Below are 20,958 nucleotides of genomic sequence, written 5' to 3'. Positions count from 1 at the left end.
AAGCTATGAGGATTGAGTGGTTCACATTTCTGAATCAAGAGAGAAGGAAGGGCAGCGGGCTTGTTGAAGCTGGAAGGTCAGGGAGGGCACAGACTCAGCAAGATCCTGGTGTGTCCCAGGTACCTCCATGCAACCCTACTAGAGGTGGTCTCCGGCTTCCAATGGACAAGCTCCAAGGGACCCAGGTCTGGGGCACCAGAGCCCAGCATTCAGCAGCTGCTCATTGAATGTTGGCCAGGTGAGACTGCTCCCAAAGCATTTATTAGGTACATAATTGTGGCAGCACTGGCTGGCCACGGAAGGCAAGGCAGAAGACAAGGAGCTGGAGCTGGCAGAAGGAAGCTATTAAGTCAGCCAGTGGCTGGGATGCGGCAAAGCCAGGCAGAAGGTAAGTGCAGATCCACCCCAATAAATGGGGGAAATGAGAAGGGCTGGCCATGCGTGGATCCAGTCCCAGCGCTACCAGGTATGTCACCACTGCATCCCTTCTAGCTCCTCCCTCCACCCACAGACACCCTGTTTGCCTATCATATAAAGAAGGCTTTCCCAAAGTGGTTTAGCCAGAACTGGAAGGGCCCCGCCCTAGGACGGGATAGGAGCCCGACCGCAGCCCGTGGCGGGGAGCAGCAGAGGCCAGGACGGATCCCAGGTGTTCTGGAGCTGGATGGTGAAGTATGGACACACTTGATTCGACTTTGCGTTGACTTAAAGGTTTAATTATTTTAGGAGTTCTTGCAGGCATTCCTGAAAAATGCAGGTAAGCAAAAAGAGGAAGACAAAGGTGGTAAATGTGACCGTCATTTGGAGATAACACCAGTGAGATTTTGTCGTGCACCCTTCTACGAACGTCTGAATGTTGTGTAGACATTCTGATTAAAACCAGGTGTGGGTACTGCTGCTGAAGGCTTCATTTGCTGAGGTGGGCCAGAGATTTCGGAGAAGACTCTCAGAGAGCCCCAAGGAGACAATAGAGGGGCTGGGAGTCCGAATGACTGGGTGGATTAAAGACTGTTATCCTCAGGAGCCTCCCTGGATTAGCCCCAAATCTAAGGATAAAGAGAGGCCTGGCTGGACTCTTCCTCCCAGAGCCCTGCTGGGAAAGTGGGAGCCTCTTTACACCCCCACCTACCCTTCAGGCCCTGCGCCTCCCACTCATCTCCAGCCTTCTGTCACATGCCCAAGTCCTGCTAACTCTTGTGTAAAACTGCTAAGGTGGGATCCAGAGGACCTTGGTCCCCTAGGGCCCCAAGTCAGGAGACCTGGGCTCCGGGGCAGTCGGGAGCAATAAAGTGAACAATCCCCGCCCACAGGACTTGCCACAGTGAGATGAAGGCATAAGTCACCAGTTGTGGTCGAATGGGATTTTTTCCAGAGGGGTCTCACGGAGAGTGGCATTAAAATTCTTTTTAGCAGCAGAATTGTTGTAAAATACAATCTCATGTGAAACCCTAAACTATAAGCCACACTGGGTGAAGCAGAGAGAGGCACTCACCTACCCAATTCTGTCCTCATTCCTCCTTAGGGATGCACCACTGGGAACACAGTTTAAGGGATTTTGCCTTGTGCCAAAGGCAGGATTGGAGAGACTTGGTAGCACCACTTTCCACTGCCTCTGCCTGGGTGGCAGCCATCTGAGCCCAGGCTACCCCTCCCCCTCCAAAGACCCACTGCAGGCTCCCCTGAGGCCAGCCTCCAGGATGGGTGGGGCACCTGGGGCTGAATGTATTGCTTTTTTCTTCTTAAGGGCAAGAGCTCGAGACAAAGTATTGCTTTTTTTCTGGGCTGACCTTTCTTCCAGGCCTGAGGACAAGTGGGAAGGGCAAGGGGGACTCCGAGGCTAGGTGGGGCCAGCCCTGTCCCTCTTTCCCCTCAATGGTGCTCTCTTCCTCAGCCTGAGGAAGAAGCCTGACTCACTTCCTGCCCCAGTCTGACTGCTGGAGTATTATTGTTCTCCAAACTGTGGCTGGCACTACCCATTGTGGCCCCTACAAGTCTTAGTTCCTTGGCAGAGGGGAAGTCCCCACTTTGGGACAAAGCCAACTGGACTTATCTTCCAGCTCAACATAGAGGACCTGGCATTGTTCCTCGTGTTTCCTTTTTCAGAGTTTGTAAAGGTGCCCCAAATACCTGAACCCACTCATTAAATATTATCTCCATTTTATAGGGGGTAAACTGAGGAAGTCTCTGAGAAATTAACTTGTCTAAGGTGTCACAGTACAAAATACTGCCCCAGGGATGTGAACCCGTTTGCTGATTGATTTTCACCAGTTGCCTTAGGAATTATCACGATTGAACCTCTCTGGGCCTCAGTTTCCTGCTCTATAAAACGTAGACAGTGATACATCAAAGGTTCTTAAAGGAAAATGTACTGTACCCACCTCATGGGGCTTGTGGCGAGTATACAATGGGCTGACACAGGAGAACAGCTCTCAGTGGTGCCTGGCTCATAGGAAATACTCAGCGGATTTTTGTTTTTTTCATTTCTTGGGAACCTTTGTTAAGGAGGCCACAGGCAGATCCTGTGCGGCCAGGTGGTCTCACAGGGAGTGAGAAGGGATGGGCACAGGCTGCTATGCGATCTTGGAATAACCCAGCCTGGGAAGCCCTTGGCCACATTTTCCTTCTTTTCTTTCTCAGCTCAAGCAGCGTCACCCTCGGCCAAGTAGCACAAACGTTTTCTAGGGCCCAAGGAGAGAGAGGCTCCGGCTGGTATATTACAAGTAGCTTGGATTCCGGCTCTGCCAAACACCCAGTCTCTTGCAGGATCTGAAGCCTGCTGGTTGTGGGACTTTGGGCAAATTATTTAATCGTTGTGTGCCTCAGTTTCCTTATCTGTAAAATGGGATTAATAATGTCAGCCTGAAAGGATTATGTGGATTAAATAATGTACATAAGGAGGAGATAATGTGAAGTGACTGGCCTGGTGCCTGGCAAGCGGTTGATGTTAAAAAAAAAAAAAAGCTAAAAATATTAAAAGGAGGTGGGCTACTTCTGCTCATATATCCACCTGTCTATACAAATGCAGACGGAGTCGTGACTCCTCCACCAGCAGGCCAGGAGGAGGCTGGCCCTGCCGCCGCGCGGTCCTCCCTCGACCTTGGAGTGCAAGACCCGAGGTCCGCTGGCCCTGGGCTCTGAACCCGGTCAGGTTCAAACTCGCGGCCCGGGCGTGGGGAAGCGGGGCGGGGGGGGGCGGAGAGGGCCAGTCCCCCACGAGGGCAGCCGAGGCTGGGCTCGGCGTGCCTCCCCCAAGCCCTTCCCCTCGGTTCCGAGTTCAGGTCTCCGCGGCGCGAAGAGCAGAGCCCGGGGTTGGGGCGCGGCAGCGGGGCCTGGGGGACGCGCCGGGCGGTCGCCAGGGCTCTGGGATCGCCGGCCCCACTTCCTACCTGCCCCTACCGAGAGCCGGAGGCAGCGGCGCCCCAGAGGCCGCAGGGGCCGGATGCGCGGCGAGCGCGCGGCGCTGGTGCCGAGAACGCGGGCCCCGGGCCGGGCGGCATGGGCGCCGGGCGCGCCGGGGCCGGTGGTGGCGGCGGCCGGGGAAGCGCGGAGGTGGCGCCGCGAGGGGGAGGGGCGCGGCGGCGGAGGAGGAGGAGCCCGGGCCGCCGCCGCCGCCGCCGCCGCCGCTGACAGCGGCCCTAGTAAACAAGCCGCGCCGCCGCGGCCCGGCCGCTGCCCCCAGCCCGCGCCGGAGCCGGAGCCGGAGCCCAGGCCGAGCCCTGCCCTGGTCGCCGGCCCGGCGGAGGCCGCGCTGCAGCGCCTCCCCCGCCTCCGCGCCGTGACGCTGCCGCCGGGCGCGGGGACCCCGCCGAGCCCAGGCCCCCTTCGCCGGGCTCTCGGCTCGGCCGAGGGGCGCCGGAGCCGCCGCGGCGCTCGCCTGGAAAAAGTTTCCCCGCCCGGGCTCCCCAGGGTAAGCGGCGAGGGCGCGGGGCCCGGGGCCCGGGGGAGGCAGCGCGCCTGGGAGCCGGGCCCGAGGGGAGCCGGCCGGGCCGGGCCGGGCCGCTCTGTCCCGGGAGCGGGCTCCGTGGCCCGGGAGGGTCGAGGCACTGGCGCCGGGGCAGCCCGACCCGCGTCCCCCGGGGCCCGGCCGCCCGCCTGCTTTCGGGAACTGGCTCCAGGGCCGGGCCCGAAGGTGGAGCCGCCCGGAGCGGGGAGGGCGCCCCGCAGCCCACCTGAGCGCGCCGGGCCTGGCCGGTACTTTTCCGCGTGGGGCCCGGGCGATCCCTCTGACCTCAGGAAGCGCCTGGGGGCTCCTACTGTGGGCGGGATGGGGAGAAAATTCCGGAGGCGCCGGCTGCTCCCGCCTCCCCGCCGCCTCCGGGGCCGCCACCGGCTCGCCCACTCCGCGGCCGGGGAGGGTCTGCGTTCGGCCCGGGAGGGAAGGAACGGCCACGGCCGGGGGCGAGGCGGGGGATCCTTCGCCCGGGCCTCGCCCCCGCCCGCACACCTGTGCGGCGAGGACTCCTGTCGGGGATCCGTGGGCGCCGGCGGCCGGCGCAGGTAGGTCCCGGGGCTGCCTTCTGCCGCGGCCTGGCCGAGGCCCCTGTGCCCCGCGGGGAGGCTGCACCGAGGGGCGGCCTGCTTGCCAGACAGGTCTGACGGCGGTCACTTGGCTGGTCAAAACCCGCTTTCCCGTCATCCTCTCCCCCCGCCCCCCGCCAGGCCCCTGGGGCGCAGGCCCTCTTCTACTGGGGAGTGTTGGGATTCCCTTTCTGACCTGGGAAGTGCGAGGGGAACCCAGGTGATGTGGCCTGGTGAGGGCGGCTGCCGAGCAGGTGTGGACGCGGCACAGGACAGCGGCCAAGCCTGGCCCCTTCTCCAGCAGAGCAGCCCTCGTTTTACTATTTCCTATATTGGGCATTTGATTTTTAAAAAGGGATTCTGTGGCTTCTAAAAAAAAAGTTTGAAAACCGCTGGTCTAGCAGTTTTTACCACCAAGGAAACTGAGGCCCATGGAGAGGAAATGACTTAAGATCACACAGCAAATAATTGGGCAGGGACTGGGAGCGATACTTTCCCGCGAGCCTCTCAGTGCTGGTAACAGGACCCCGCGTGGTGTCTCTGCTGGAGGGAGAGACTGGTTGGGTGTTGAGTGGCCCGCCCGTGGCCTGCTCTGTGGCTCTGTCAGAGCCAGACCCCCAGACCCCTGTCTGCAAAACAGCAGTTGGTCCTGGGGGTGGGCGCAGTTTGAGTGGCCCAGAGTGACTCTCTGTGTCGGGAGGTTCTGGAGCTGGAGAAAAGGGCTTTGCCAAGAACACACCCAGGAAGAGCACCCACAGCGTTCTCTAGCCACAGCCTGGAGCTGAGTCCCATGTGAGACAGGATCATGAGAAATCCAGCAAGCTTCCAGGTTTGAGAGAAACTAGGACTCAAGAGGGTGAGTCAGAGTCTGGGATGGGGGTGGGGAGAAACCCATTCATTCACTGTTTTCAGTTCTTACTCTTTTCGGGGATCCTCCCTTGTCCCAGATGTTGTGGCAGAGCCCTCTGGGGGGGGTCCCCAGTTTCTGGGAGTCATCCCCACCCCTCACCATGGCTCGGGATGTTGGATAGAGGGAGGCTGGCCCTCTTTCTTTGGGGGGACTGTTCAGTTGCGCCTGAAGCCTGCTTTCTTTCCGGGTGCTGCAAGGTAATTAAGTAGTTGGTTAATCACTTTTAACGCCAAGCAGCTGCGGCTTCATCTAGAGTGTGATGGAATCTGGGCTAGACCCAGATGAAGCCAGCCTCGATTTGGGGGGGCTCCAGCAGGACCCACAGCACTGTGGTCGGTGACAGAGGGACAGGGGGGTGGTTGCATGACATCTGGACCCAAGGGGCAGCTGTTGTGGTGGCAAGACAGATGAAGCCTGTTCCTATATGACTCTGTCCCCAGGGTCCCACATCCTCTGTAGATGAGGGACTTGGGGGGTTTCTCCGTCCCCTAGGGCTGGCGCACCTAGCTGCCCAGCCATTGCCCAGGCCTGCTTTCTGGAACCAGCCACCCAAGGCGCTATAGGGCCGTGGTTCCCAGGCCTACCCTGCCTGGAGCCCTGTGGACTCTGCCCACAGGGATGTGCAGGAGCTGTATTGTAGATGTCTCCTGCCATCAGCTGTCAGGTTATTTTGGTCCAAACTGAAAATACTCCAGGAATTGTGTGTGGAGTCCCCCCAGCCTGCAGGGTGGGACTGCAGCAGTCAGGGAGGCCGGTTGTGTCTAAGGCCAGCCTCTGGAGAAGCAAGGAGTTCTCCATGGTGAGCCTGCCTCTCTAGCTCCCCGGGGCCTGCATGAGCTGGGGTGCCTTCTTCTTGCTATCTGGAAAAGAGTGGCCTTGGCCATGGAAGTGGTAGGGGCATCCAGGGTCCTGCCGCCGCTCAGGGAGCTTGGTACTGAGACGGGATACCACCAATTGGCACCGCTGGGACCTTTCCCAGCTTCCCCCCTTCCTTCAGGGGCTTGGCTTCTGGCTAGTTAGGAGCCCTATGTGGGGACAGTTATGTGGCCCCGGGCAGAGAGGTCCCACTGTCTGTTTGCCGAAGGAGGAAAAACAACACTCGGACTATTGATTCAGCCTCACCTCGGCGCTCCTGGCTCAGCAGCCAGTGTTTGCCCTGGCTGCCTGGGCTCGGATTACGCAAGACTGGTGGGCGTGGAGCGAGCAAGGGGGCAGCTGGGGGCCTCCAGGCCCTGGCAGCGCAGGGTTTGGCGGCTCCAACATTCCCCAGGAAACGGTAGAAAGGAGCCTGGGCCCCTGACTTGCTGATAGCGGCCATCTCAGCCATAGAGGGAGGTGAAGCCTCTCCACCCCCGCACCCCCTCAGAACATGGCCCCTAAAAGCATCATCCCACCTAGGGGCACCCATTCTTTCTTCCCAAGAGCTCTGGGGCTTTCAAATAACTCCCTGTGGCCGAATCTGCTTTGCTGAACTAGGAAACCCTAGTGAGTTGTATAGATGGCATTCATTTAAAAAACTTTAAAAGCCAACATCTTATTCCTATGTAAAATGCACCTAGGCCATTTGCAGAATACAGTGACACAAAGAAGAAAATAACAATTACTCGTAACTCTCACCATCCTCAAAGAACCACTGTTAACATTTTTTAGCGTGTGTCTTTCCAGATTTTGAGTTTGTATAAATATACATGTTAAATAACAAAATGGGATTATGTGTACCTGCTGCTTTATAATGCATCTTTTCTACCTTAATCATGGGGAATATTTATTCATTTGTTATTTCTGATTTTGACTGACTCAGGCCTTCATAGTCTTCATCCTGCTTCCTTTCTTATACTTTTGTTTGTTTGTTTTGAGAGGGAGTCTTGTTCTGTCGCCCAGACTGGAGTGCAGTGGCACGATCTCAGCTTACTGCAACCTCCACCTCCTGGGCTCAAGCGATTCTCGTGCCTCAGCCTCCCTGGTAGCTGGGACTACCAGCACCTGCTACCACACCCGGCTAATGTTTGTATTTTTAGTAGAGCCGGGGTTGTGCCACGTTGGCCGGGCTGGTCTCGGACTCATGACCTCAGGTGATCCACCCGCCTCAGCCTCCCCAAGTGCTGGATGACAGGCGTGAGCCACGGCGCCTGGCCCTTCAGTTACACTTATATTCTTGCGTGGAGAAAGGATTAGGTGGGGTTGTGAGGGTGTCCTTGTGTCCATCTGGCTGGCCTCAGGGGCTAGATTTCTTCTGGGGAGGACTAATTTTTTTGCCCTTCTCCCCCAGATCTCATTTCAGGCCTTGATAATGGAAACTTGGGGTGGGCAGGGCAGCTATAGTGCATGGCAGAGGAGGGACTGACCCTCTCCCCCTTTTCCCCTCTTGTTCCCCACAGAGTTGGCACTCCTCACCCTCTGCAGCCCTGCCCGTCTCGGCCCCATGCCCCCACCAGTTAGCCCCGGGCCGCAGGCAGTGAGCAGGCACGTGAGAGCAGAGGCCCTGTGACCAGGCCAAGGAGACGGGCGCTCCAGGGTCCCAGCCACCTGTCCCCCCCATGGAGCTGAGGCCCTGGTTGCTATGGGTGGTAGCAGCAGCAGGAACCTTGGTCCTGCTGGCAGCTGATGCTCAGGGCCAGAAGGTCTTCACCAACACGTGGGCTGTGCGCATCCCTGGAGGCCCCGCGGTGGCCAACAGCGTGGCACGAAAGCATGGGTTTCTCAACCTGGGCCAGGTAGGTATTCTTACCTGGGCCGCTGGCCTAGGCACAGGACACTGCCAGGGGATAGGGCCAGGGAAGACAGGGACTCTAGCACCGGGGAGCAGGAGCTGTTGGCCTTGTTTGCTCGGGGCATCTGGGTAGCCGGCATGTTCTGGGTGGCCATGAGCTTTTAGCACAGGTGGCTCAGGCAAGTAGCATATCCCAGTGAGAGTGAGTCCTTACGGTCCCTGCATGTTGCTGGGTCCCGGACCGGGAACAGATGCCCCGTACCCCGCACCGTGGTGAGCCTCCCGTGCAGCCGTTGTCCACCCCCGTCCCCCGCCTCCCTGGGGACTGACAGATGGAAAGCCCAGCTCAGTCTCCCTGCTCTGTTGCAGATCTTCAGCGACTATTACCACTTCTGGCATCGAGGAGTGACGAAGCGGTCTCTGTCGCCTCACCGCCCGCGGCACAGCCGACTGCAGAGGGAGCCTCAAGTGAGTGTGGCCCCAGTCCCCTCCTGCTGCCACCCTCCACCTCCTGCTCTCAGGAGCCCCTCTTGCCACCTCCTCCACCCACAGCATCTCCCCCTCACTCCCCTGCAGGTACAGTGGCTGGAGCAGCAGGTGGCCAAGCGACGGACCAAACGGGACGTGTACCAGGAACCCACGGACCCCAAGTTTCCACAGCAGTGGTACCTGGTATGCGGCCTTCTTGGCTGCTGGGACCCTTCCCAGATGCACCATCCACCCACCATGAGCTCCTGGATGGAGGAGGCTGACTTTGGATTCTTTTCCTTTCCTCCTGCTGGGCAGTCTCTCCCTGGCCCATCCTAATAAGCAAGCCTGGGGGTGGCCCTCCCAGAGTTCTCAACATCCCCATGGAGCCCAGACAGGCAGTGGTGGCCTTTCAGGAGCAGGGATGGGTACAGGAGGAGGTTTTAGAGTGGCAAGGTATCATTTTCATGATACCCTGAGCCTCACACAACCAACTTTGTCTCATAAGTGATAGGGTGTGTGTCTCCACAGTCTGGTGTCACTCAGCGAGACCTGAATGTGAAGGAGGCCTGGGCACAGGGCTACACGGGGCACGGCATTGTGGTCTCCATTCTGGATGACGGCATTGAGAAGAACCACCCGGACTTGGCAGGCAATTATGTGAGGAGGTGGGGGAGGGAGGCTGTGATCTCTGGTGAGGGGTGTCGAGGGGCTCTCCTGTTCTATCAGTGATGTCAGCCTGCTTCTGATGGTGGCCAAATCCTTCTTAGGATCCTGGGGCCAGTTTTGATGTCAATGACCAGGACCCTGACCCCCAGCCTCGCTACACACAGATGAACGATAACAGGTAAAAGGGGCAAGCCCCTGGCCTCTGCCTCCCTTCTCCTTCCTTCCACTAAGGAACAGGGCTGAGCCTGAGTGCCATGTGCCCTGCCCAAGAGGCTGAGGCTCTCCCCACAGTCCTGGCCAACCCAGGGCTCTGAGGCAGGGCTTGGTCAGAGTGGGGATGGCCATGGCCCAGGGGAACGTGGGAGACGGGCTGTTCACTGAGGGTGATGGGTGTTGGAGGTGCGGATCCCTCCTGCTCCTGTGGCCCCACTGCCAGGCCCTGTTCATCTCATTTGTCCTGCTCATGGTATGCACTTGGCCCTGGCAGGCATGGCACACGGTGTGCGGGCGAAGTGGCTGCGGTGGCCAATAATGGTGTCTGTGGTGTAGGTGTGGCCTACAACGCCCGCATTGGAGGTGAGTGTGGGCCTGGGCCACCCGTCTTCAGGAGGGCCCTTCAGTGGGATTCTTCCCTGCCTGATTCCCATCTGGCCAATGCCTGCCACTTTCCCAAGTGGATCCTTTGACCATGTGGCTGTTCCAGTGACTCAAAGAGCTGGACTCCTGTGGAGTGGGTGTTTCCTACCCAGCAGGAGTCTCCTGAAATCCTCACAACCCATCCGAGTCCTCACGTGGCGGGGCCTTGATCACCAGGCTCCTTTGGGAATCAGAGACTCTTTCTAGTCCACAATGTGTGGCTGGGGGCAGAAGTCGTTCTCTTTTCTCTTCTCTGGGTCTTGTCTTTGAAAGGCAGGGGCAAACAGGTAGTTAGGCGTTCGGGGTTTCCCAGCATCAGCCTCCACCCTCCCCTGCTTATCCACTAGGGCGCACGGCTGGGAGTGCTCCTTGGAGTGGGGGCCCCGACAGGTAGACCCACGCAACATCCCCCTTCGTGTCCCTGTTCATGGCCAGGGGTGCGCATGCTGGATGGCGAGGTGACAGATGCAGTGGAGGCACGCTCGCTGGGCCTGAACCCCAACCACATCCACATCTACAGTGCCAGCTGGGGGCCCGAGGATGACGGCAAGACAGTGGATGGGCCAGCCCGCCTCGCCGAGGAGGCCTTCTTCCGGGGGGTTAGCCAGGTGAGGTGGGGATCTGTCCGGCCCTTGGGGGCAGGCTGGGTGCTGTCTTCCGGAGCTGCCTTCCTTGTGTTTTTTGGTTTGTTTATTCTCGCGTTTAACTTTGCACAAAGCACAATTATTGAAACATGAAGAGACAAGAGTAAAGTGCCCGTACCACTTGCACTTGGCTAATTAAAAAACAAATTTGTTTTTAGAGATGAGGTCTTGCTATGTCACCCAGGCTGGTCTCGAACTCCTGGCCTCAAGTGATCCTCCTGCCTTGGCCTCCTGGTCTGATTTTTTGTGCGCATAGACAGACATATTTGCATACCTACTTGATCCGACAGGGATCTCATAGGAGACAGGAGGTTCCCAGAGAAAGAGGCTCCAGCCTTCCCAGTCTTCCAGCAGCTTCCTCCTGCCAGCCATTCCTCAAGTCCCAATCTTGAATGACCTCAGCCCGCTCTGTCCACAGGGCCGAGGGGGGCTGGGCTCCATCTTTGTCTGGGCCTCGGGGAACGGGGGCCGGGAACATGACAGCTGCAACTGCGACGGCTACACCAACAGCATCTACACGCTGTCCATCAGCAGCGCCACGCAGCTTGGCAACGTGCCCTGGTACAGCGAGGCCTGCTCGTCCACACTGGCTACGACCTACAGTAGTGGCAACCAGAATGAGAAGCAGATCGTGAGTCTTGCCTGGGGCTGGGGGCTGGGAAAATGGGGCTGCTGCCTGGCTCTGCCCAGTACCCTCTTGGACACCATCTGCCTGCACTCCCATGTGGCTGGGTGATAGTGGCTCAGGCATCATGGAACGTGAACTCTGGGGCTCTCAAGGTTCTTTGAGGCTGTGGAGCCATCTCTGAAGCCTTTGGAGAGCCTAGACTCTCCCTTAAAACATACATTGTTCTTATTCATCCCCAGCCTCTAGTTGAACCCCCTTATTCCTTGGGAAACTGAGGCCCAGGAGGGGCTCGGCATTAGCCTGTCCACAGCAAGTTAGCAAGGCAGCAGCTGGGACCCAGGGGTCTTGGCCCTGGATCAGCATACCATCTGTGGGGCCCAGGGCCTGTAGGCAGAGGGAGGGCAGGCAGGTGGCTCCTCTGGCCCCCTCCACCCATCGCAGGCCCCAGTACGATTCTCCTCTGGGCAGGTGACGACTGACTTGCGGCAGAAGTGCACGGAGTCTCACACAGGCACCTCAGCCTCTGCCCCTTTAGCAGCCGGCATCATTGCCCTCACCCTGGAGGCCAAGTAAGTGGGTAGGGGCTGGGGGCAACCCTGTCCCTCCTGGCACTCTGTGCCGCTCCCAGACAGACTGACCCCGGCCTCTCCCTTCCTTCTTTGCAGTAAGAACCTCACGTGGCGGGACATGCAGCACCTGGTGGTCCAGACCTCGAAGCCAGCCCACCTCAACGCCAACGACTGGGCCACCAATGGCGTGGGCCGGAAAGGTGGGGGCAGGCTGCAGTGCCTGGAAGTGGGATGTGGAGTTCGGTGGGAGGCCGTCTGTGGCCCCCGCTGACCCCACCTTCCCTGTCCCCACAGTGAGCCACTCATATGGCTACGGGCTTTTGGATGCAGGCGCCATGGTCGCCCTGGCCCAGAATTGGACCACAGTGGCCCCCCAGCGGAAGTGCATCATTGACATCCTCACCGAGCCCAAGTGAGGGCTGGCCCCTGGCTGGGAGGGGGCCAGTGGGACCTGAAAGTCGCAGGGGATGCCCGCTGGTCCCTCCAGGCCTGGCTGACCCTCATGGTGCTCTCCTGCACAGAGACATTGGGAAGCGGCTCGAGGTGCGGAAGACCGTGACCGCGTGCCTGGGCGAGCCCAACCACATCACCCGGCTGGAGCACGCTCAGGCGCGGCTCACACTGTCCTATAATCGCCGTGGCGACCTGGCCATCCACCTGGTCAGCCCCATGGGCACCCGCTCCACCCTGCTGGCAGCCAGGTGCTTGCTGTGTTCCTGCCCGCCCTGCCCAGCGCCACCGCCCTCACAGCCCGCAGACTTGCCTTCGCTCCCTCACACGGCCCAGGGGGCACTCGTGACATTTCAGGAGGGACAGCTTTGTCCCGGGGGGCCGTTCTTTGCCGCAGGAATCCCTGGCTTGCTCCCATTTAACGTCTGTAGTGTGCCCCACCTTGTGCGTTGCCTATGTACCTTTCTAGAATCCCCCATCGAGCACGTCTGGCTCACTGAGAAACAGCCAAGCCAGCAGGCGCTTCCGGCCCCGTGGGGTTGGTCTGTGTGGGGGAAGGGTGTGTGCCCTGTGTGTTGTGGGTTAGTTGTCCCTGGCCTGGCGTCCCCCAGAGGCCTCAGACGGCTGTGTGCACCCCCCTTCTCAGGCCGCACGACTACTCCGCAGATGGGTTTAATGACTGGGCCTTCATGACAACTCATGCCTGGGATGAGGATCCCTCTGGCGAGTGGATCCTAGAGATTGAAAACACCAGCGAAGCCAACAACTATGGTACTGGGGGCACTTGAGGGGCAGGGGTACGAGGAGGAGGGCTGGCAGGACCTGGGGCGCTGGGCATGGTGCCAGCACCATCCCACTCTCGCCTCCTTCCCTCTCTGGCATAGGGACGCTGACCAAGTTCACCCTCGTGCTCTATGGCACAGCCCCTGAGGGGCTGCCCGTACCTCCCGAAAGCAGCGGCTGCAAGACCCTCACATCCAGCCAGGCCTGCGTGGGTCAGTAGTGGGTGCTGTTGGGCTTTGGGGGCCTGAGTCTAGGGGGAAGACGGGTGCCTGTCCTGAATCCCAGCTTTAAGGGAAGAAGGTCTCAAGAGACCTGGGGTGCTTGGGATGACCACAGTGCTGGGGCTGGGGAAGCCTGGGGGTGTGGTGAGTTGCCTTGGGCAGCGGTGGCCCTGCAGTCTCTGTAGCTGACACACTCACCTCTCTCCCACGCCGACAGTGTGTGAGGAAGGCTTCTCCCTGCACCAGAAGAGCTGCGTGCAGCACTGCCCTCCAGGTTTTGCCCCCCAAGTCCTGGATACACACTATAGCACCGAGAATGACGTGGAGACCATCCGGGCCAGCGTCTGCGCCCCCTGCCATGCCTCATGTGCCACTTGCCAGGGACCGGCCCCCACAGACTGCCTCAGCTGCCCCAGCCACGCCTCTTTGGACCCTGTGGAGCAGACTTGCTCCCGGCAAAGCCAGAGCAGCCGAGAGTCCCCGCCAGAGCAGCAGCCACCCCGGCTGCCCCCAGAGGTGGAGGAGGAGCCGCGGCTGCGGGCAGGCCTGCTGCCCTCTCACCTGCCTGAGGTGGTGGCTGGCCTCAGCTGCGCCTTCATCGTGCTGGTCTTCGTCACTGTCTTCCTGGTCCTACAGCTGCGCTCTGGCTTTAGCTTCCGGGGGGTGAAGGTGTACACCATGGACCGTGGCCTCATCTCCTATAAGGGGCTGCCCCCTGAAGCCTGGCAGGAGGAGTGCCCGTCCGACTCAGAAGAGGATGAGGGCCGGGGCGAGAGGACCGCCTTTATCAAAGACCAGAGCGCCCTCTGATGAGCCCACTGCCCATCCCCTCAAGCCAATCCCCTCCTTGGGCACTTTTTAATTCACCAAAGTATTTTTTTATCTTGGGACTGGGTTTGGACCCCAGCTGGGAGGCAAAAGGGGTGGAGACTGCTTCCCATCCTACCCTCAGGCCCACCTGGCCACCTGAGGTGGGCCCAGGACCAGCTGGGGTGCGGGGAGGGCCGCACCCCACCCTCAGCGCCCCCTCCATGTGGAGAAAGGAGTGAAACCTTCAGGGCAGCTGGCCTCGGCCACAGCCACAGCCAGAGTTCCTGCGGAGTGAAGACGGGCAGCCCTTGCTTGTTGGGATTCCTGACCCAGGCCGCCGCTCTTGCCCTTCCCTGTCCCTCTAAAGCAATAATGGTCCCCATCCAGGCAGTTGGGAGGCTGGCCTGGGAGGCATTTGTGGGAGGAGGCCACCTCTCCAAGGGCTTTCGCACCTTCCGCCCTGTCCCCTAGCTCTGGTGAGTCTTGGCAGCAGCAGCCATCATAGGAAGGGACCAAGGCAAGGCAGGTGCCTCCAGGTGTGCACATGGCCAGTGTCCCGAGGCCAGTGTCCCTGGCGCGCCTTGTGCTCCATGCCTCCACCACCACTGGCTGCCAGGTTGGCACAGCTAAGGCGGAAGCTGTCAGAACCCTGTGCTGGTGTCCTCACCACCCTCCTCTCTCTTGCACCTGCCTCTCCCGTCGGGGCCCAAATCCCTGTTTTCTGAGCCCGGGCTGCCTGGGCTGTTGGCACTCACAGACCTGGAGCCCCTGGGTGGGTGGTGGGGAGGGGCGGTGGCCCAGCCAGCCTCTCTGGCCTCCTACCCGATGCTGCTTTCCCCTGTGGGGATCTCAGGGGCTGTTTGAGGATATATTTTCACTTTGTGATGATTTCACTTTAGATGCTGATGATTTGTTTTGTATTTTTAATGGGGGTAGCAGCTGGACTACCCACCTTCTCACACCCACCGTCCGCCCTGCTCCCCCCTGGCTGCCCTGGCCCTGAGCTGTGGGGGCTGCAGCATGTTGCTGAGGAGTGAGGAAAAGTTGAGCCCCAAGTCCTGAAGAAGCAGGCCAGCCAGGTGGGCTGGAGGAAAGGGGGTCTCCTGGTGGGAGGGCAGGCTGACATCTGTTTCAAGTGGGGCTCGCCATGCCAAGGGCCCACAGGTCACTGGCTCTCCAAGTGCCAGGGGTGGGCAGGTGGTGGCACTCAGCCCCCTCAACACTGTGCCCTGGTGGAGAAAGCACTGACCTGTCAAGCCCCCCAAAATCCCTCTTCTGACGTGCCTTTTGCACCCCTCCCATTAGGACAATCAGTCCCCTCCCACCTGGGAGTCCCCTTTTCTTTCTCTCCCCTAGCCATTCCTGGTACCCAGCCACCTGCCCAGGGGTGCCCCCTCCTCCCATCACCCCAGCCTCGTGGCCAGCCCGGCTGGTTTTGTAAGATACTGGGTTGGTGCACAGTGATTTTTTTCTTGTAATTTAAACAGGCCCAGCATTGTTGGTTCTATTTAATGGACACGAGATAATGTTAGAGATTTTAAAGTGATTAAACGTGCAGACTATGCAAACCAGGCCCAGTCTCCAGTGTGGTACCATTGCCCCTGCATGGCAGCTGGGGATGGGGGCCAGTTAGGCCCTCGCAGTGGCCTGCCTGCCTGGATGTGGGCCTGAGTCAGAAGGCCAAAGTCCTCCAAGGGGTGGGAGGTTGCACCAGCCTTCGTGGAAGGAGGCGGTGGCTGGAGGCCAGCCCCCCGGGGTGGGGCTGCTGACCCCTGAACCTCAGGAGCTCAGCAGAGCACTTCCAAAGTGCTTGTTTCCAGCAGTGTGAGAACAACTGGACTGAAGTGGCCTGGCCGCCAGGGCTGTGGGGCTGAGGCCTGACGTGGGGGCCTGGCTGAACCAAGACGGCCTGTTGGGGGGAGCCAGAGCCCCTGCCCTCTGACTGCCTCAGGCCTCCCTTAGGACAGGAAGCCCCTGCCTGGGGATAGGAGGATGGGGACAGGGCCACCAGGACCTGTCCCTGACAAGCAGCCTCTGTTCGGGATATTTACTTGGAGATTTTATTCAAATGGAAGCTGGCGCCTGAGCCTCTCCTCAGGGAATACCGTGAAGTGGGGAGGGCTGGCCCAGGGTGCCCTCGTCCTCCCCTGCGGTGGCCCCGGCCTGGTGCTAGGACTGCGCCCCTCCCCTCAGCCCCCGACACCCCGGGCTTCCCTAGGTCCAGCATCTGCCTGGGGCCTTGCCCTGCGACGCGGTGTTCCCGGGGCGCTGCGGGGCCCGGGGGCTGCAGGGTGCAGGCGGCGCTCAGCTGGGCCATTCTTTCCCGGCCCCCTCCTCCCTTCCGTTTCCGTGGCCGCGCGGCCGGCTGAGGCTACGGCCCAGCGCGGAGCAGGGGGGCTGGCAGGCGTTGAGGCCGTCGAGCCGCTCCCGCCCGCCCCTTCCCCTCCAGGCCCGCCCCGGGGCCGGGGCCAACTGAAACCGCGGAGGAGGAAGCGCGGAATCAGGAACTGGCCGGGGTCGGCACCGGGCCTGAGTCTGTCCGAGGCCGTCCCAGGAGCAGCTGCCCGCGCGGGTAACGCCAGCCCCGGGGCCTGGAAGAGCTGGGGGAGCGCGGGGAGCGGGGGGCGCGGCGGGAAGGAGGCGGGCAGGCCTTCGAGGGCCGGAGACCCACCGGGGGCGGGTAGGGGCCGCGCAAGGCCGGGATGGCCGCAGGGGCAGGGCTCACAGCCGCCTGAGGCTTCAGCTGGCGCAGGCTTGGCCTGTCGAGGACCTGGGTGAGGGTGTCCCTGTAAGAGGCGCTGGGTGGAAGGGCCTGGGGAGGGAGGATCCAGGTTGGCTTCTGTTCCCGGACGGGGAGGGGACCTCTGGCGCTCGGGAAGCAATGAGGGCCAGTGCCCAGGCCAGGCTGCTGCTGTGTACCCCCGGCTGCGTGTGAACGAAGCAGGACCCCACCTTCCCCCATCCGCAGTCCATCCCAACCCTCCAGTCCCAGCCTCCTCGTCCCACGCCTGTGTCTCCTGCTGCTGCCTCGCCCCCGGGCTGGCCCCTTTTCTGTCCCAAGGCCGGCACTATGGGCTTTTCTTCGGAGCTGTGCAGCCCCCAGGGCCATGGGGTCCTGCAGCAGATGCAGGAGGCTGAGCTCCGGCTCCTGGAGGGCATGAGGAAGTGGATGGCCCAGCGGGTCAAGAGTGACAGGGAATATGCGGGGCTGCTCCACCACATGTCCCTGCAGGACAGCGGGGGCCAGGGCCGGGGTATCCCGGACAGTCCCATCAGCCAGGTGGGCCTCTGTGGGACTCTTGTGGGTGCTGGCTGGCTCTGCCTTCCCCTTCCTCTCCTGGGGGCCCTCTGGAGGAGCGGTTGGAGATTTAGCAGGCCCAGGCTTGGGAGCCATAGTCCCCTCCTCCCTGCCTCCCCTTTCCTGTGCTTTAGTCCTGGGCGGAGATCACCAGCCAGACAGAGGGCCTGAGCCGATTGCTGCGGCAGCACGCAGAGGACCTGAACTCAGGGCCCCTGAGCAAGCTGAGCCTGCTCATCCGGGAGCGGCAGCAGCTTCGCAAGACCTACAGCGAGCAGTGGCAGCAGCTGCAGCAGGAGCTCACCAAGGTAGGTGGGCAGCACCGGGCTTCGGTCACTTCTGTCTAAATTTTGAGCCTCCAAGGGGTGGTTTTGCACAAGAGGCAGTGAACTCACTGGGGAAGTGGAAGTCCCTGACCACAGGCCTGGCCTGCTCCAACCTTGATGCAGCTTCCTCTCCCCACCCTACCACCCCATCCACTCCCCCCACCCCCCCATTGGGCTTGCTTGCAGCAAGGTCTCTGTGCTCTTTCTGTGCCTGGTCAAAGTGCTGGGAATGGAAGGATGAGTGGCTAGTCATTTGCCTATGAGAAGCTGAGAATCGGTGCTTGCCTCCGCACTGCGCCACCTGGCCCTGGGTTCTGAGAGTCATGGAGAGGAATGAGAGGGTCAGTCTCTTTGCCTTCGACCTAGGCAGGCTCCTCACGTGGCCCCAGAGACTGGGCAGCAGCATGGCTCCCTGAAGACCAAGGACTCGGGCTGTGGTGTCAGGTTTGACTCCCACCAGCTCCTTGGTCTAGAGGCTGTGATTTGGAGCTGGCTCTTTATCTGGGAGCCGAGTTACCCCCATTCAGTGTGCGGGTCAGCCTCCCTGCACCACACCCCTTCCTCAAGTGCAGAGCCCAGCCTTGCCATGGACCTACAGCGGCCCCTGGTGGCAGCCCTGGCCCTACTCCTCTCCCCAAGAGATATCTCGAATTTGAGGGCTGGCCTATTTGTATCAAATTTTGCTGGAACACAGCTGTGCCTCTTTGTTTTCATACTGTCAGTGGCTACAATGGCGTTGAGTAATTAGGATAGAGACTGTATGGCCTACAAGCCTAGAATATTTATTTACTATCTGGCCATTTAGGAAAAAGAATGATCCGCTCGGGGTGGTGGCTCACATCTGTAATCCCAACACTTTGGGATGCCCAAGCAGGCGGATCATGAAGTCAGGAATTTGAGACAAGCCTGGCCAGTATAGTGAAACCCTATCTCTACTAAAAATATAAAAATTAGCCAGGTGTGGTAGTGTGCGCCTGTAATCTCATCTATTCTGGGGAGGCTGAGGCAGGAGAATCACTTGAACCTGGGAGGCGGAGGTTGCAGTGAGCCAAGATTGTGCCACTGTACTCCAGCCTGGGGGACAGAGCAAGACTCTGTCTCAAAAAAAGAAAAAAGAAAAAGACTAATTTAGTCGAGGTCTTTAGCTCAGTTACAGATGGGGAAACTGAGGTTGGGGACTTGCCCAATGTATCCCAGCACATAAACAGGAGAACTGTGGCGAGAACTCTGGTCTCAGCTCTCATCTGTTCCTACTGTCAAGAATATAATTTGCAGGACCCAGCACAAAATGAGATTGTGGGGCACTTTGTTAAAAGATTGTTAAGAATTTCAAGGTGGCAGTGCCGGGGCATGAGACCCAGCACAGGGCCTGTCTACATGTGGATGTCCTGCAGGTGTGTGACAGCACAGGCCACACACACCTGCAGCTGGCCCTGCCTACCACCAGGCTACTTCTCCCAGACCAAGGAGGGACGGCTGTTGCCTGTAGTCCACCTCGTTGCCTCCCTAAGGGGCTTGTCTTTAACAGGCCCTCTGACCTTTGACCCTCAGCTCAGCAGCCAGCTTTCCCAGAAGTCTCCAGGCGCTCCTTGCCGGTGACAGGACCTTTCCAGGGCTTCATCCCAGGCAAGAACCTTCCTCATTTGGGGACCTGCTGTCCCACACTGGCGTCTTCTCTCTCCCTAGACCCACAGCCAGGACATCGAGAAGCTGAAGAGCCAGTACCGAGCCCTGGCACGGGACAGTGCTAATGCCAAGCGCAAGTACCAGGAGGCCAGCAAAGGTTTGTGGCTTCCCTTGCTGGCAGTGAGGGAATCCGAAGCCAGTGCTGACCTGTCTTTAGGTGTCAGGTCAACAGATAGTGGGGGCTGCCGGGGCCTCCATGCTGTCATCTATACCCCTTGACCCCCATCTGGCAGACAAGGACCGCGACAAGGCCAAGGACAAGTATGTACGCAGCCTGTGGAAGCTCTTTGCCCACCACAACCGCTACGTGCTGGGTGTGCGGGCCGCCCAGCTACATCACCAGCACCACCACCAGCGCCTGTTGCCCAGCCTGCTGCGCTCACTGCAGGACCTGCACGAGGAGATGGCTCGGATCCTGTAAGCCCGTAGCCCCGGGCCCCGGCCCCCGGCCCCCAGCCCCCAGCCCCCAGCCCCTACCCTCATGCAGCCCTAAGCCCAGCCATCAGGCCCAGAGTCAGACGCAAGGATGGAGGAGTCAGGCATCGAGGGCTCCTGGGTGACAGAGGGTCCAGCAGGGCCATCGAGGCCTTTGGCTCTGGGTGAGCACGGATGGCATGATCTGACCTCTGTTTTTTGGTTTTGTTTTAATTTTTTTTGAGTTGGAGTCTTGCTCGGTCACCCAGGCTGGAATGCAGTGGCGTGATCCTGGCTCACTGCAACCTCCACTTCCCAGGGTCAAGCAGTTCCCCTGCCTCAGCCTCTGGAGTAGCTGGAACTACGGGCTTGTGCCACCACACCCAGCTAATTTTTGTGTTTTTAATAGAGATGGGGTTTCACTGTGTTGCCCAGGCTGGTCTCTAACTCCTGGGTGCAAAGTGATCCGCCCGCCTCTGCCTCCCAAAGTGCTGGGATTACAGGTGTGAGCCACGCCTGGCTCTGACCTCTGTTTTAATAAGGCCACTCTGGCTGCTGTGCTGAGAATAGACTGGAGGGGGCAAGGACAGAAGCTGGGAGGCCAGAAAGCAGGCTCTTGCAGTAACCCAGACCTAAGCTTTTGGCCACAAAAAGGACAGGGAGGTAGCAATGGAGTTGAGAAGCAGTCAGGTTCTGGGGCTGTTTTGAAGGTGGTGCCAGTGAAATTTCCCTGTGGATTGGAAGTGGAGCCTGAAATAGAGGAGCCGGGGTGACTCTGGGGCTTTGGCCTGGAGCAGCCGGAAGATGGAGTGGCTATTAACTTATGTGGAGAAGGCTGTGGGAGGAAGAGGTTTAGGAGATGAGGGTAGGAGTTCATTTCTCTTTTCTTTTCTTTTCTTTTTTCTTTTTTTTGAGACAGAGTCTCGCTCTGTCACCAGGCTGGAGTGCAGTGGCGCAGTCTCGGCGCACTGCAACTTCCACACAATCGTTTTCAAGCGATTCTCCTGCCTCAGCCTCCTGAGTAACTGGGACTATACTACAGGCTCGTGCCATTACGCCCAGCTCATTTTTGTGTTTTTAGTAGCATGGGGTTTCACTGGGTTGGCAAGGATGGTCTTGATCTCTTGACCCTGTGATCCGCCCACCTCGGCCTCCCAAAGTGTTGGGATTACAGGCGTGAGCCACCGCGCCCAGCCTGATTTTTCAGCTAGAGGGGTT

The 20,958-nt window shown here is 59.7% G+C and overlaps 2 protein-coding genes across 8 annotated transcripts in view; both read left to right on the top strand.

Annotated features, from left to right (window-relative positions):
* Window positions 1-558: 558 nt before the first annotated feature.
* Window positions 559-15,589, top strand: FURIN (furin, paired basic amino acid cleaving enzyme). Of its 5 annotated transcripts, none has more exons than XM_037730511.1 (16): window positions 559-672; window positions 7,807-8,142; window positions 8,508-8,606; window positions 8,715-8,810; window positions 9,138-9,266; window positions 9,377-9,453; window positions 9,763-9,851; window positions 10,347-10,519; window positions 10,974-11,186; window positions 11,652-11,752; window positions 11,849-11,952; window positions 12,047-12,164; window positions 12,274-12,453; window positions 12,849-12,973; window positions 13,087-13,197; window positions 13,424-15,589. In XM_037730511.1, the coding sequence occupies exons 2-16, from the start codon at window positions 7,966-7,968 to the stop codon at window positions 14,014-14,016; spliced, it is 2,385 nt and encodes a 794-aa protein (XP_037586439.1). In that variant the 5' UTR covers window positions 559-672; window positions 7,807-7,965; the 3' UTR covers window positions 14,017-15,589. The 5 variants fall into 5 exon arrangements, with proteins under 5 accessions (XP_037586439.1, XP_017361590.1, XP_037586440.1 ...); XM_017506101.2 differs by lacking the exon at window positions 559-672 and adding an exon at window positions 3,735-3,907; XM_037730512.1 differs by lacking the exon at window positions 559-672 and adding an exon at window positions 4,444-4,497.
* An 847-nt stretch (window positions 15,590-16,436) lies between these two features.
* The window catches only part of FES (FES proto-oncogene, tyrosine kinase), a 12,494-nt gene continuing 7,972 nt past the window's right edge, over window positions 16,437-20,958 (top strand). Inside the window, exons 1-5 of one of the 3 annotated variants that reach the window (XM_017506100.2) lie at window positions 16,437-16,588; window positions 17,078-17,296; window positions 17,449-17,622; window positions 19,327-19,423; window positions 19,560-19,743. In XM_017506100.2, the coding sequence (XP_017361589.1) occupies window positions 17,087-17,296; window positions 17,449-17,622; window positions 19,327-19,423; window positions 19,560-19,743 (665 nt within the window). In that variant the 5' untranslated portion in view covers window positions 16,437-16,588; window positions 17,078-17,086. Of the gene's footprint in view, window positions 16,589-16,984; window positions 17,297-17,448; window positions 17,623-19,326; window positions 19,424-19,559; window positions 19,744-20,958 lie in introns of all 3 variants that reach the window. The other 2 variants (XM_017506099.2, XM_017506098.2) reach the window with 2 other exon arrangements.

Source organism: Cebus imitator, unplaced genomic scaffold (assembly GCF_001604975.1).
Source record: "Cebus imitator isolate Cc_AM_T3 unplaced genomic scaffold, Cebus_imitator-1.0 Scaffold348, whole genome shotgun sequence".
Lineage (NCBI taxonomy): Eukaryota > Metazoa > Chordata > Mammalia > Primates > Cebidae > Cebus > Cebus imitator.
Note: the sequence above shows the minus strand (reverse complement) of the source record. Positions and strands in the feature narration are given on the sequence as shown.

Coding starts and splice junctions, on each gene's coding strand:
- FURIN (XM_037730511.1), top strand. CDS start 7,966: ATGGAGCTGAGGCCCTGGTTGCTATGGGTGGTAGCAGCAGCAGGAACC. Junction 8,811..9,137: donor TTCCACAGCAGTGGTACCTG/GTATGCGGCCTT, acceptor GTGTCTCCACAG/TCTGGTGTCACTCAGCGAGA. Junction 13,198..13,423: donor ATCCAGCCAGGCCTGCGTGG/GTCAGTAGTGGG, acceptor CCACGCCGACAG/TGTGTGAGGAAGGCTTCTCC.